This window comes from Schistocerca serialis, chromosome 1, assembly GCF_023864345.2.
Source record: "Schistocerca serialis cubense isolate TAMUIC-IGC-003099 chromosome 1, iqSchSeri2.2, whole genome shotgun sequence".
Classification (NCBI taxonomy): Eukaryota; Metazoa; Arthropoda; class Insecta; order Orthoptera; family Acrididae; genus Schistocerca; species Schistocerca serialis.
This window is the reverse complement of record NC_064638.1, coordinates 769,408,694-769,424,676: the sequence shown is the minus strand read 5'-3', so window position 1 is coordinate 769,424,676 and position 15,983 is coordinate 769,408,694. Positions and strand designations below refer to the sequence as shown.

At 37.8% G+C, this 15,983-nt stretch overlaps 1 protein-coding gene across 3 annotated transcripts in view; it reads right to left on the bottom strand.

Moving 5' to 3' along the window:
• LOC126458184 (uncharacterized) overlaps window positions 1-15,983 on the bottom strand; it is a 186,529-nt gene that overhangs the window by 118,764 nt on the left and 51,782 nt on the right. For all 3 annotated transcript variants that reach the window (XM_050095074.1, XM_050095065.1, XM_050095057.1), the window contains exon 3: window positions 15,706-15,903. In XM_050095074.1, the coding sequence (XP_049951031.1) occupies window positions 15,706-15,903 (198 nt within the window). The remainder of the gene's footprint in view (window positions 1-15,705; window positions 15,904-15,983) is intronic.

Here is a 15,983-nt window from a genome sequence, read left to right as displayed (position 1 = left end):
ATGATCCTTAAACCAAGTGTTAGTGATAATTAAAACTGTGCTCTGTGCATAATTTTGAAATGTGGTTTTCTCTTTCATTCCTTTCCCTCATCCCATATTTTCCTACTTCTTTCTTTTCTTCCTCCCCCTGCTAAGGAATTCCAGTCATCAATCACAATCAACTCTCCTCTCCCTTAACTACCTGAATAATTTTCTTATATGATCATATATTCATTCAGTCTCTTCATCATCTGCAGAGCTAGTTGGCATATGAATATGTACTGCAGTAGCAGATGTTGGCTTTGTGTCTATTTTGGCTGATCTCATACAGTCCGTATTACAGTGTAATACTGAATACTGTGCAACCAACATTGAGCAAGTGAAGGCTCTTTTAAAACAGGCATATCAAAACTGTGCTACATCCAGCTTTGCCAGCGTACCATCTTGATGAAAAATATAAGTTCCAGACAGTTCTGTTTTTATTTGTGTCTTCACATCACTCAAAATAACATTCAAATCAACATCTTATGTGACAGTTTCTTTGTGTGTGTGTGTGTGCGTGTGTGTGGGTTTTTTTTTTTTTTTTTAATTTTTTTTTTATTAAAAATGAGGGTATATGACATGTCCCTTGCTGGACACAACACTTGGCACATGAAGATTAGTGACAAATTTTGTTCAGGAAACAATGAGGGCATCTCCGGATTGTATGTGGGCCAGCAGTCTTTTCTCAGCTTGATTTTTGCTTCTGATGTACAAATCTTCTTGTCACAGAAGAATATGGTCTGCCCCGCGGGATCACAGAGCTCATCAAACACTGAAGTAAATTGCAGTAACTGACTCACTTCACTCTAGCTGTCTAGGACAGCACATATCTTACCTTCAGTGTGTAGGAATTCTCAGAGATCCTTCTTGACGATTCCATGCATTTTTGGTTCATTTACACCAAAAATCTTTGGCAAAGATCACAAAGATTGACTTGGATTTTCCAAAATCAGCACTTGAACTCCCCATGATGTCATCTTTCAAGTGATGCTTCTTCATCAGTATACAGGAATATTCATTTCACTGTACTAAGTCTGAATATTACGCCACAAAATTATAAACTGTGAATGTCAGGTATTTAAAGAAGCAAACCATACTTGCTGCTGTGCATCCCCGTGTGAAGGTCTTTTATTGTATTCTGCACTTCGTTCTAACATCGTGGCCATTTTGAGATTACAACTGTTTACCAAGAACAATTGGAAATGCAGACAGAAAACAACAAACTCTGTTGGAAACGCAATATGGCAGGAAATTTAAATTTAGGTTTGTCCAGATTTTGGTGATGCATCTGTATTCTTAGGTCCTTGATCTCATTTTCACTGCTACCAGTTCACATTACAATTATGCATTAACTAAAACTCTTCCCTACCCATGCCAAATAAATGATGCCTCAAACAAATGGACCACATTTTCCTCATGTGTTGGCATTGCAAGCCCACCAGACTGCACATACACTACGTGATCAAAAGTATCCAGATACCCCCAAAAACATACGTTTTTCATATTAGGTGTATTGTGCTGCCACCTACTGCCAGGTACTCCATATCAGTGACCTCAATAGTCATTAGAAATCAAGAGAGAGAGAGAGCAGAACTCCGCAGAACTCACGGACTTTGAACGTGGTCAGGTGATTGGATGTCACTTGTGTCAGACATCTTGTAACACCCCAAGGACAGAAAACCCCAATTAACAAACTTTGTGAAAACTTAAAGTAGGGAAGTGAGACATCTTGACAGTTACAAAAACTATTGGTGATAAAAAAAATTAATTACACTGATAATGTTTTGATTAAGAACTATAACACCCAAATACCGAGAGTAACACACACAAAGGAGATAAAAGGAAAAGGTTGTCATGCATTGTCTTTTAAACATCTATAGAATAAATTTAAATTCATATGAACGAAGGTTAAATCCAAGGAGGTAATTCGGTCAAAGATAACATTTACCATGGAAGACAGTTGTAGTCACATCAAAAAGGAAATTCAATGTGCCTACAATGCAACTCGAATATGGAAATGTTTAGTTAGTTGCTCTTGAGTCGCTCTAGAGTACTACTGCAATAGTCTTCTGGAAGCAAACACTATTAGATTGTTTCAGTTGTGAAAGTTCGATAGTTTGTGAAAGAGAGACTAAAGCCATACTCAGTTATTTGACTGAATAAAGTAATCTTTATTGTTATCAACACAATGGTGATTTTAATTGAGTGATACTGATTTACTGACTTAACCTTGGGATCAAAGAACAGTTGCGAACTTGATAGTAATGGATCAGTGACAAGTAAAACTATTCGTAGTCTTGAGTAGGATACAATAATACAAAGTCATGGAGAAAAATCAATACTCCGTTCAATGAAAAGTTGTCAGTGTCACGATTACTGGACTGATGAGAAGTTAATCTCGAATGACATATCGGTATGTGTGCATGATAGGGACAAACAGTTAATTACAAAAAAATTAATAAAGTATTAGTCAAGAGATAAATCAGATGTGTCGCCTACATGAGTCAAAGAATAATATTACGTATTTTCATGCTAGTGATTGAGTCTTTTAAACAATTTAAGTGACTGTGTGAAGATAGGAATAACTGACGGTGAAAGGTAAATAACATAAAAATCACCATTACAGTGTGTTACAAGGATGTTACTTTAACATAAGTGATCTCTGGAGATACATTGGGCCGTTGTTAATAATTTGATGTAGCAACGGCATAGCAACAGAATTACAAACAGCATTTATTAATCCTCACAAAGGATGATGTGAAAAACAACCGTAATGATAGGATTAAGAACCAAGATTTCACTGCTCAATGAAACTAACTGGGCATAAGATAAAGATAAACAACTGCAATTTATCAGTTAACAACAATTGATAAGACTGTTAAGCAAAAACAACAGATTATTTCTTAACTACGTGAAGAGCTGTGTTTTATGAGAGTTACAGGTGCTGTTCCATGTCATACTGACAGGGACGAACATCATTATGAGTCACATCTCCTCCCAATGAGTGCAGAAGGAAGGAAGGATCGTCACATCAGCTGGCGCCTGCAACGCGGGGCCCAACGATGACAAGTGTCACATTAGTTGGTATGAGGGCTGACAACGCCGGACCACCCATCGTTTTGCGATCCAACCAGCCGACAACAGCCGAGACAACGTGTGGACCTCAATGCCTCTATGACTGCTACGTGAAGGTCAATGCTTCGTGACTACAAGGTATCTAAGTATGGAGCAACGTAATGCGTTGGAGAACTGTTTGAGCGCATAACATTGGTCGAGACAGCAACATAAGCACAGACATGGGCAAAGCTGCAACAACACCAAATAGATAATAAACAGTAAACTCTAATCAAAATATGTGATTATTCAGCTACCGTAGCTTTCATTATTTTACTATATTGGTAACAGTAACATGTTCATTGTGCTTGTGTCAAGTAAGAGTAAAAGCAGTGTAGTTTGAATATTGTAATTGTAATAACTGTAATTAACAAGATTTTCCATGTCCAAGCAAAGTAGGAGATTATATAGTGATTTTGACAAAGCCATTCCAGAATCTGGTGATGAATTAAGTGAATTATCTGAACATGAGGAGATTAATAGAACAATTGTTAATGTAGGTAGAGAATAGCTTTACAAAGGCAGACAAAATTATTACTCCTAGTGTATCTGGTTCTGGAATGGAAAGTAAGGTTATGGAACTAGATGATAATAATTCTGATTCCAAGGAGAAAGCAGGCAATGAATGCATGATGAATGTTGCACAAACCAGTTCAGGACATATAGATGTACTTAGTGCTATATTATCAATGTTAGATATGTGATTTAAATACTAAGTTAGCTGAACAACAAGCAACTTTAAATACTAAATTCTATGAACAATAAGAAACTTTAAATACTAAATTTTCTGAACAGTGGGAGATGTTAGAAATTAGATTATCTGACATTGATGCTAGGATAATGGAGCAGCAAGTATCCATCGATGCAAAATTTAGGGATCGACAACAGGCCTTAGAAAATAAATTTGCAGAACAACAGGCTGAAATGGTCGCTGCTTGGGAGGACAAGTTAAGTCAACAGCAAGTTGATGTGGATCATAAAATTAGTAATATAGAATCCAGATTAGTTAGTCAAGGAAAGGGAGAAGTTAAAATTACTGACCATGTAAACAAAATACAAAGAAGTGTTAGTAATTTTTCAGAACAGTTTGGGATCATATCGGAAAGAGTTAACACCTTGACTGAAAATAATGGGAGTAAAAATAGAGGGATTAACTGGTCGTCTCAATGAGTTAGAGAGCAGTTCATTAAGTAAGGTAGATACTTACATGTTAGGTCAGAGTAAGAAGCTAGAAGAGGATCTATCTGAGTGGATAGAACATAAGACTGTAGAAGTTGATGGCAAGGTGCGATCTGCCATCGAGAACGTACAGAGACAAATACCAATAAATGAGTCATTAAAAGAAACCTTTATTGAAGAATTTAAACAAATAAAAAATAAAATTGTAGATGAGTGTATTAAAGACTGCTGATCTGCAGTCAGCATTGCTCGATCTTACAAGCAACAATCAAATAGTAATGCCAAGCCGGAAAATGAATAAATACGTAGCAATATGAAATCTAACTGTGAGAGAAAATGTCCGCGAGTATAACAGAGCATGTATACAGGTGAACCATGCGAAGTAAACAGCCAATCGGATGGAGAGGATGACCCATATGTTCAAAGAAGTTGTATTTCATCATTAAAGGTACAACATAGTATTTTCAAAAGTAGACAATTTCCCCCTTTTTTTTTTTTTTTTTTTTTTTTTTTTTTTTTTTTTTTTTTTTTTGGAAAGAATGACATTAATCCTAAGGTATTTATTAATTCTTGTAAAAGGATATTTCCACATACTTGGACAGAGTATGACAAATTACAATTAATAGTATCAAAAATTGTAGGAGAAGCAGCATTGTTGGCCACTGAGATAAGCGAATCCTGCAATACGTGTTCCGAATTTGAAAAATTATATTTAGCAAAATATTCGTCAATAAGTAGACAAGAGAGATTACATAAAGAGATTTATCAGCCTGAATTTTACAATTCAAAAAAAGAAACGTTGAGACAATATTTCAAACGTTATTTTAACAATACTCATTATTGGACTGAACCGATTTCGAGTAGGGAGGTTATTAGAATATTAAAGGGCTGATTACCTTTTGAGATTAGAGAGAAACTTACTCATGTACACGACAGTGATGTACAACGATTTCTATCAGCAATCTATTCGATTGATATGCTGATGGAAGATGCGAGACAATGGCAGAATAATAATAGTAATTATTATTCTAGGAATAATATGGGTAGCAATCAATGGAATAATAGTAATCGAAGTAATGGCCATTCTCCAGGCTTCAATCAAGGTAACAATAACTTTAAGAATAATAGTGGACAGGTGGATTGCTCACAAAACAATAATCAAAATTGGAATATGAATTACAAATATGCTAAAGGGAACTTCATAGGAAATCGTAGCCAAGTACCAGGAGCAGGAGGTTTTTAATGGGTGAACATTGTGACTACAAATAGGAAAAGAAAGTTTGGGGAGCAGCAATCATCAAATAATACATGTTGCAACGATGGCCGCAGGAATAATTGCGCTCCTATGGAGCCACCAAATAAAGTAAATTGGGGAATGTATCAAACGAATAACACAGGTTGGACGAATACTAATACAACAGGTACGTCTTCTGGTGCTACTGGACCCATACCATTGACAGATGGGAGAAATGTAGTTGTGGACAATACATAGCCCCAACCAGGAACTGAAATTCATTTGGTAGAGGTACATGAACTGTCGAGGAACCTGAATGACGGATGGTCAAACTAGTACCAGTTATTTTAGGCCTTCCTCGGGTGGCTGGTACTGAGGAGGGAGGTAAACATCATGAGTCAGTAAATATTCTCGAATATAATATGGAATTGGATATTTGGGAAGATCTCATGAAAGAACCGAGGAATGAAACGAAGGAAGAAGGACATACTTTGCAAGCAATTGTAGTAGCAAAGATAAATAATGTACTGGTTAATGTGCTAATAGTTACAGGGGCGACGGTTAGTGTGATGACGATGAGTTGTTTGAATAAGGTTAGTCAGCAACAGAAATTACTCTTCTTACCAGTAACAGGCTGCACAGTATCAGGAGCATTTGGCGTGAAAGTGCAATGAGTAATTAAGCAGATACGGGTGGAAATGGAACTATTAGGCATAGCCTTAGAGTGCACTTTCTTGGTAGTGTCTAGAATGTCCATGCCATGTATTTGGGGTATGGATTTTTCATATGATTATGGTGCAGTGATTGATATGAAGGAAGGTGTGTGCTTTTGTAGTTGAAGGCAAACCACTCAAGGTAACTTTATTGAAGACGGAAATTGTTTTAGGAAAATATTTCCAGAACCTAACCATTAATTGTCTTCCTGTTAATGCTTTGCATTTTAAGAATAATGATTGTGTTAGGCAAACTGATGATGAGATCAGTGTATCAAGTAGCGCTGAAAAGATACAAGAATCAGAATATTTATTGCCACAACAACAAACTGAATTGAGAGAGAGTCTTGCAATTATTTTTGGCAGTATTTAATAAAAAAACCAGGTGTAATTAAAGACTTTGAATATAGTATCGAAACGTACCCTCATTCAACTTTTTGTAAAACTATGGATTCAGTCCCTTGGTTGAAGAGAGAAGCCGTAACTAAAGAGATCAAAAATATGATAGACTGGGGAATTATTGAGACTTCCACATCCAAATACTCAAGCCCATTATTGGCAGAGACTAAGCCTAACGGTGACAATCGGTTAGTCTTAGACGCTCGTGATATTAATAATATTATTAAGCCTGTAAGGACTTGCCCAGAGAATTTAGAAGAACTATTACAGAAATTTCATGGGGTGAAGTTCCTGACCTCCCTTGACCTCCGAAGCTCATATTGGCAAACTAAGATATCTAAAGAATCAAGGAAGTATACAGTGTTCATTTATCTAGGACGTAGTTACCAATTTCAAGTAATGCCATTTGGGCTGAACATTAGTGGTGGTGTTTTTATAACTGCTTTAGATGCAGTGCTCGGTCCGGAGTTGCTAGAGCAGGTCACGGTATATGTTGATGACTTATTGACTGCCACAGAGACATGGGAAGAACATATTGAATTGATGAATCGTGTATTCGAAGAATTCCTAGAGTATGGAGTTATGGTTAATTTAATGAAATCCAAATTTGGAAGAAATCAGATTAAATTCTTGGGTCATATTGTAATTCCTGAAGGAATTATTCCTAATCCTAAAAAGTTGGATTCAATAAGGAATTGCCCGTATCCATAAAATAAGAAACAGCTTAAGTCATTTTTAGGTTTGGTGTCCTTCTTCAGAAAATTTGTATCTCAGCAGTTACTAAATAAAGACTGTCTGTTGCAACTGTCGAGGAAAAATATATCATGGCAATGGACAGAATCTTGTAGTGAGGCCTTTGACAAGATTTGCAATGCTTTAGTAAATGCTCCGTTGTTGCATCATTCACAGATGGATAAAGATTTTTTCATAGCAACAGATGCAGCAGAAATGGGACTAGGAGCTACATTATTCCAAATGGACAACGAAAATAATGTAGAAACTATAAAAATAATTGCCTTTGCTACTCGAACCTTATCAGGTTGTCAATGCTCATACAGTACTACTGAGTTGGAAGTATTAGCAATTTTATGGGCCTTAAAAAAGTTTTGACATTTTGTGTATGGTAAATGGATAGTGATATACTGTGATCATAAAGCAGTGACATTCTTAATGATGAGTAGAATGTTACAGGGCCAACTTACACATTGGGATTTATTATTACAAGAATATAACATAACTGTTAAGCATGTAAAAGGGAGAGACAATGTTGTCGCTGACACATTGTCAAGGTTACCGACTACCAAAATCAATGAGGTTGAAGAAGAGCGAATAACGAATTTCAAGGTGGTGATATTAGGAATATTTCACTATAGGAGAGATGTTAACGAAATGTGTTCACGAATAGGAAAAATGCAGAAAGTAGATAGTAAATGGAGAAAAATAATCAATGATTTAAGAACAGGAATGATTGATAAAGTTAATAGTCATTATAAATTGCAGTAAGGCTTATTGTTTTATCGTAAAACTGATAAGAATGAGTGGAAGGTATGCATTCCTTCAAAGAGTGTTGATTACATATTGTGGTTCACACATGGGAGATGGGGGCATTTCGGAGTGCGTAAGTATGTAATGAATTACAACAACTATGTCTCTATCCAAATTTACTGAAAAGAGCTCAAGAAATACTCAAGAGGTGTAGGCTACGTCAAAAGGCGAAGCTGGTTAATTATTGTGTTAAAGATGTATCCGATTATACCTAGGAAACCTCTCAGCATCATGTCTAGTGATACGTGTGGGCCATTTCCAGTAGCAAAAGGAAATTTTAAATATGTATTTGCGATGTATGAATTTTTCACAAAATATGTAAAATTGTATGTGTTATGATCGACTAACGTGAAGCCTATTTTAAGAAAGATTATAGACGATTACTTAGTTAAAGTGGGGAAACCTGCAATGCTAATTTCTGATAATGCATCATATTTCCGAAGTAAAGCGTGGCATGAAACAATGAAGACATGGGGAATTCCTCATGTATTCATTGCCCACTTCAACCCATCAGGGAATCCCATAGGAAGAATTTTCCGGGTAGTAAACAAATTCATAAGAACATATATGTATAACCAACATCATAGATGGATAGAATTAATCGGAAAATTTGAAGATATGTATAATGAATTACCACACATGTCAACTGGTTATTCACCTAATGAGATTTTATTTAATATGCAAAATAATAATGAATGGCTTGGTAAATTACCATACTTATGTAATAAGACAAAGGATTGTGAGGAAGTTATACATAAAGTGTATTTAAGGTTACAGCATAAAGCTAATCTTTGAAAAAATCAGTTCGATAAGAAGCTAGGTTTAGGAGTTAGCTATAAAGTTGGGGATTGTGTATTATTAAATAATCATCCCAAATCTTCAAAGAAAAAAAAATTAATAGAAAATGGTGTAGCTTATTTAAAGGACCATACAGGATTATTGAAATCCCACACACAGGAAGTTACCTTCAGGAAGATGAAAATGACAAGAAGATAAAAGGAGTATATCCTCATATATAATTGAAGAAATATTTTCATTGATCAAGAATTTAATTTTTTGTATGTATAAAGTAGAATAAGATAGGAAGCAAGAAGATATGAACAATGTTTGTGAAATTTTCTATGTAGAATTTGGATACAATTAATCAATAGTAGTAGTTTTTATAACACTTAGGTAAATGTTAAGTCATCAAAGACGATAATGACTTCCATTAAGAGTTTAACGAGTAATAGCAACATGTTCATTGAGTTTTGTTTAATAAGCCATTGAGAAAGATGACAACTTTTATTAAAAGTTATTAAGTAGTTAAGTATGTGCCTATTTTAAGTTAAATATTAATGTTTGTTGGTTATTCTTTGCTAACATGCCTCATCATGTTATACAATAAACGAGGCATCAAGTACGCAAGCACACTGAAACATCTTGTCATGATCATTCCGGGATAAGGAAATTGATTAAAAAAGAGAAAAGATCACTTATTTTGAGAAAAGTGAGAGAAATAAAGAGGAAAGGTAAATAAATATAAATCGATCAACTCATAGACTTAAAAAGGGGGAAAGGCATTGCAATGATAAAAAAGGCATTGCAATGATAAACATTACTAATACAATAGTGACAGTGTTTAAAAACTGTACTGGTTAATAGACCGATAAGACACACGTGAAGTGACAAAAAACTTAATCAGACTAAATACAAACATGATCAATTATGTGCGGAAACAATGTGCCGTGATAAAAACAATGAACATGTAGTGCCATGTATGTGCATAAGAGAAGAGTGAATTAATTGTTGCAGACTAAGCGAGAGTGGTGATGCGGACCGTCTTACAGTAGATTGTACTGAGTTATTAGTGCAGTCTACCAGGAGAGCAGCCACTAGACAACACAGGTCACCAGATGAGCATGGGTTATCAGATCATACTCGCTGCCTTATACGATCTGATGCTGTAGCACCCTCGCCACGGTGCCTGAGAAGAAGAAACTGGCTTTGAACCGGGCCATGTTTGCAGCTTGCATGGCCTGGTGCAGACACAATGTCAGTGTGGCGATGCGCCAGAAAGAAACTGAACAATAATAATGAAATTTTATAAGTTGTGAAACTTAAGTTCAGATGACTGTACCACATTATGTGACAATTCAATTTTGTGTGTGTGTGTGTGTGTGTGTGTGTGTGTGTGTGTGAAAAATGAAAACAAGGATCTGACCTAGCTAGGGACATTGAAGCAGGAGGTCATGTACCCACTTCATCATCCAGGGGGTATGTGTAACGACCCAAGGACAGAAAACCCCAATTAACCAACTTTGTGAAAACTTAAAGTAGGGAAGTGGGTCACTTGACAGTGACAACATCTATTGGTGATAAAAAAAAATTAATTACACTGATAATGTTTTGATTAACAACTATAACACTTAAATACTGTGAGTAACATAAAAAAGAGGAGATAAAATGAAAGGGTTGTCACGCATTATCTTTTAAACATCCATAGAATAAATTTAAATTCATATGAATGAAGGTTAAATCCAAGGAGGTAATTCGGTCAAAGATAACATTTACCATGTAAGAGAGTTGTAGTCGCATCGAAAAGGAAATTCAATGTGCCTACAATGCAACTCGGATATGGAAATGTTTAGTTAGTTGCTCTTGAGTCGCTCTAGAGTACTAGTGCAATAGTCTTCTGGAAGCAAACACTATTAGATTGTTTCAGTTGTGAAAGTTCGATAGTTTGTGAGAGAGAGACTAAAGCCATACTCAGTTATTTGACTGAATAAAGTAATCTTTACTGTTATCAACACAATGGTGATTTTAATTGAGTGATACTGATTTACTGGACTTAACCTTCGGATCAAAGAACAGTTGCGAACTTGATAGTAATGGATCAGTGACAAGTAAAACTATTCGTAGTCTTGAGTAGAATACAATAATACAAAGTCATGAAGAAAAATCAATACGCCGTTCAATCAAAAGTTGTTCTCAACTTACTGGACTCATGAGAAGTTAATATAATATGACATATCACCAGTGAAAGGTGAATAACATAAAAATTAGCATTACAGTGTGTTACAAGGACGTTACTTTAACATAAGTGATCTCTGGAGTTACGCTGGACCATTGTTAATAATTTGACGTAACAATGGCATAGCAACAGAATTACGAACAGCAACTATTAATCCTCACTAAGGATGATGTGAAAAACGACCGTAACGATAGGACTAAGAACCAAGATTTCACTGCTCAACGAAACTAACTGGGCATAAGATAAAAGATAAACAATTGCAATTTATCAGTTAACACAAACTGATAAGACTATTATGGACGAACAGTAGAATATTTCTTAACTACATGAGGAGCTGTGTTTTATGAGAGTTACAGGTGCTGTTCCATGTCATACTGATGGGGATGAACATCATTACGAGTTGTGTCTCCTCCTGATGAGTGCAGGAGGAGGGAAGGGACACCACAATCTCTACGCGAATTTCAACACTCCTAAACATCCCTAGGTCCATTGTTTCCTATGCAAAAGTGAAGTGGAAACGTGAAGGGACACTTACAGCATGAAAGGGTACAGACCGACCTCGTCTGTTGACTGACAGAGACTGCCGACAGTTGAAGAGGGTTGTTACATGTAACAGGCAGACATCTATACAGACCACCACATAGGAATTCCAAACTGCATCAGGATCCACTGCAAGTACTATGACAGTTAGGCAGAAGGTGAGAAAAGTTGGATTTAATGGTCGAGCAGCAATTCATAAGCCACACATCACACCGGCAAATGCCAAACGACGCCTCGCTTGGTGTAAGAAGCGTAAACATTGGATGATTGAACAGTGGAAAAACATTGTGTGGAGTGACAAATCACTGTACACAATGCGGCAATCCAACGCCAGGCTGTGGGTATGGCGAATTCCCAGTGAATGTCATCTGCCAGCGTGTGTAGTGCTAACAGTAAAATTCGGAGATGTTGGTGTTATGGTGTGGTCGTGTTTTTCATGGTCATGCTTCCCACTGTTGAAATGCAATTCAGGGATGGCGATTGCTTCTTTGAACATGATCGAGCACCTGTTCATAACGCACGGCCTGTGGTTGAGTGCTTACATGACAACAACATCCCTGTAATGACAGGCCTGCACAGAGTCCTGACCTGAATCCTATATAACACCTTTGGGATGTTTTGGAATGCCCACTTCGTGCCAGGGCTCACTGATCGATATGGATACCTCTCCTCAGTGTAGCACTCCATGAAGAATGAGGTGCCATTCCCCAAGAAACCTTCCAGCACCTGACTGAACGTATGCTTGTGAGAGTGGAATCTGTTGTGAAGGGTAAGGGTGGGCCAACACCATTCCAGCATTGCCAATGGAGGGCACCATGAATGTGTTAGTCATTTTCAACCAGATGTCCAGATACTTTTGATCACATAGTGTAAGATATTTACTGGAAACAGAAGACCACACTTCCATTTACAACACAGCCTACTGGCCCATTTGACAAGTGTCCAAGCTTTTTGTCATTCTCAGACTCGCAGAGTGCCTGGAATTTTGACATATGTTTCCAATGCATTGTTTACGAGAAATTCTTTTGAGAAATTATTGAGTGTCTGAAGATGTATTCTTATTTCCCATCCACAGACAATGTTTACTTATGAATATCAAGCAATGGAAAATCCAGGATGGAATGTAACAATACCAGAGAAGAAAAGTTGTTACTCACCATATAGTGGAGATGCTGAGTTGCAATAGGCACAACTAAAAGATTCACACAATTATAGCTTTTGGCCATTAAGGCCTTTGTCAGCAGTAGACACACATACAGACATGCACACACACACTCGCACAAATGCAGCTTGCACACACAACTGCAGTCTCAGAGAACTGAAACCACAATGCGAGCAGCAGCACCAATGCATGATGGGAGTGGCGACTGTGTGGGGTAAGGAGGAGGCTGGGGCGGGGAGGGAGAGGGATAGTATGGTGGGAGTGGTGGACAGTGTTGCAGTTTAGACAGAGGGCAGGAGAGAAGGTGTGGAGGGGGCAAGGTATAAGTAGTGGAAAGGAGAGAAATAAAAAGAAATTAAAAGTCTGGGTGTGGCGGTGAAATGACGGTTGTGTAGTGCTGGAATGGGAACAGGGAGGGGGCTGGATGGGTGAGGACAGTGACTAACGAAGGTTGAGGCCAGGAGGGTTGCGGGAACATAGGATGTATTGCAGGGAGAGTTACCACCTGCGCAATTCAGAAAAGCTGGTGTTGGTGGGAAGGATCCATATGGCACAGGCTGTGAAGCAGTCATTGAGATGAGGAATATCATGTTTGGCAGCATGTTCAGCAGCAGAGTGGTCCACTTGTTTTTTGGCCACAGTTTGTCAGTGGCCATTCATGTGGACAGACAGCTTGTTGGCTGTCATACCTACATAGAATGCAGCACAATGGCTGCAGCTTAGCTTGGAAATCACATGACTGGTTTCACAGGTAGCCCTGCCTTTGTTGGGATAGGTGATGTTAGTGACCGAACTGAAGTAGGTGGTGATGGGAGGATGTAAGGGACAGGTCTTGCATCTAGGTCTATTACAGGGATATGAGCCACAAGGTAATGGATTGGGAGCAGGGGTTGTGTAAGGATGGACAAGTATATTGTGTAGGTTCAGTGGATGGCAGAATACCATGGTAGGAGGGGTGGGAAGGATAGTGGGCAGGACATTTTTCATTCTGGGGCATGATGAGAGGTAATCGAAACCCTGGCAGAGATTCAGTAGCTCCAGTCCTGGATGGTACTGAGTTACAAGGGGAATGCTCCTCTGTGGCTGGACTGTGAGACTTTGGGAGGTGGTAGGGGGACTGGAAAGATAAGGCGCAGGAGATTTGTTTTTGTATAAGGATATGAGGGTAATTATGGTTATCTTCCATTTCCACAGTGGTTTCATACAACAGCTTCTTCATGTGCCCTCAGAGGAAAAAATCTGGAGAAGTGAGGTTACTTGACCTGGGTGGGCAGGCCACAGGGGCACCTCAGCTGATCCATTGATTTCCGATGGTAGCTCTCAGATGATTCCTCACAGCAGTGCTGATATAGGCTGGTGACCAATCATGCTGGATATACATCCTTCATCTAACATTCAGAGATATATCCTCCAGTAGTTCTGGCAACACATTTTCCATGAAGATGTTAGATCTCCATCCATTGAAGCAGAACTGAAGAATATATGATCCAGTCAACCTATCACCAAGAATACTGGCCCACACATTAACACAATATCACTTTTGATGAGCACAAGGTCAAATACCTCATGGATTCACATGCCACCAAAGGTACAAATTGTGGATATTGAAAGGGCTTTAATGAGTAAACAAAACCCCATCGGTGTACAGGACCTCAGCCAGAAATAAAGGGTGCAGGGCAGTTTGTTGTAAAAACCATTGTGCAAACTGCACATGATGGGGAAAATCTTCAGGTGCTAGTGCTGCCATGTGCCAGAGGTGCATGGGATGAAGCTGTTGGTCATGTAACACATTTCACACGAGGACATGTTTGGCACCAAGGACGTGTGCAAAAAGTGTACTAGGAGTTATGTCAACTTGTCGCAGAATCTTGTCTTCTCTTTTGGGAGTTCACACTGTTCCAACTCTGACCTGTATCATGCATAAATGCGTGGAAAGTGCCTGTTTCATATAGCAAGTGATACAGACATCAGAATGTTTGGTGTTGCGGAACACATTGGTTAGGAAAGTGTTGTCAGACACTCCCTCACCACAGATCATCCATTTTCACTCACAGATCTTTATACCTGATGCATGTCAGCTATGTCAGCATATGTGAGCCATTCCATGTTCACTGTTGGTTAACAAGTGGTAACGACTGCGACTGACTAGTCTGTTTGCAAGGAAGTTACCATTGTTGTCACAAGGTAGTGATGCTTGCAAATGAATCAGTGAAGCAGACCTCAGAGCCAACTAACCATACACAGAGCTGTTTTGAATGTCGGTACAAATTCCCAGTCAGCAACACTGACACTACACCTAACATCAGCACTGCTACCAAATATTCCCTAACATTACAAGTCGACTTCAGAGACCATATGTTCCTCATTGATGTTCTCTACTTCGTGCATTAATTTGACTGAATAGTTTCAGAACACCCTCTATATCCCTAGAACACGCCTGAAAATGTTTGCAGTTTCCCACATGGACTTTCATTTCACAATGATATAAAGGATTATTGATATAACTTTTATATGAAAGGCTACAGAAGTTTTGTATAATATTGACTTAATGTGTGAAAAAAGTATTACATGACTGCTGTAATTCAAGCAGTTCACAATTACAGCAACCATCTACAAAAATTGCAATGCAAAAAAAAAAAAAAAAAAAAAAAATCTAATATTTTCAAATTATCCTAGGTACTCTTTATCTGACCAAAGATGCGAGAAAATTTACATTGTAACTGACTTCACATATTACACTGATTTATAAAGATAATTGTAGATGTGCACAAAATACCATACCCACCGTCTGAAATTCTTTAACAGATGCTTTCAGCGACTCAATCATAGCTGCAGCTTCTCTTGCTTGACCTCCAGCATTCATGAGTTCATTGAATACATCAGATTCATCTGATATTATTCCTTCTCTTTCTTCTGGCTGAATCTCTTCCCCACCCTCCTCTCCACCTTCACCTATCTCACCCTCGCCTTCTCCTTCCTCACCCTAAAATTAAACATTTAAAGAATAGTTGTAAATTTATTTATTTACAGTAAGAGAGCATCACTGAAAAGGATAAGTAATGA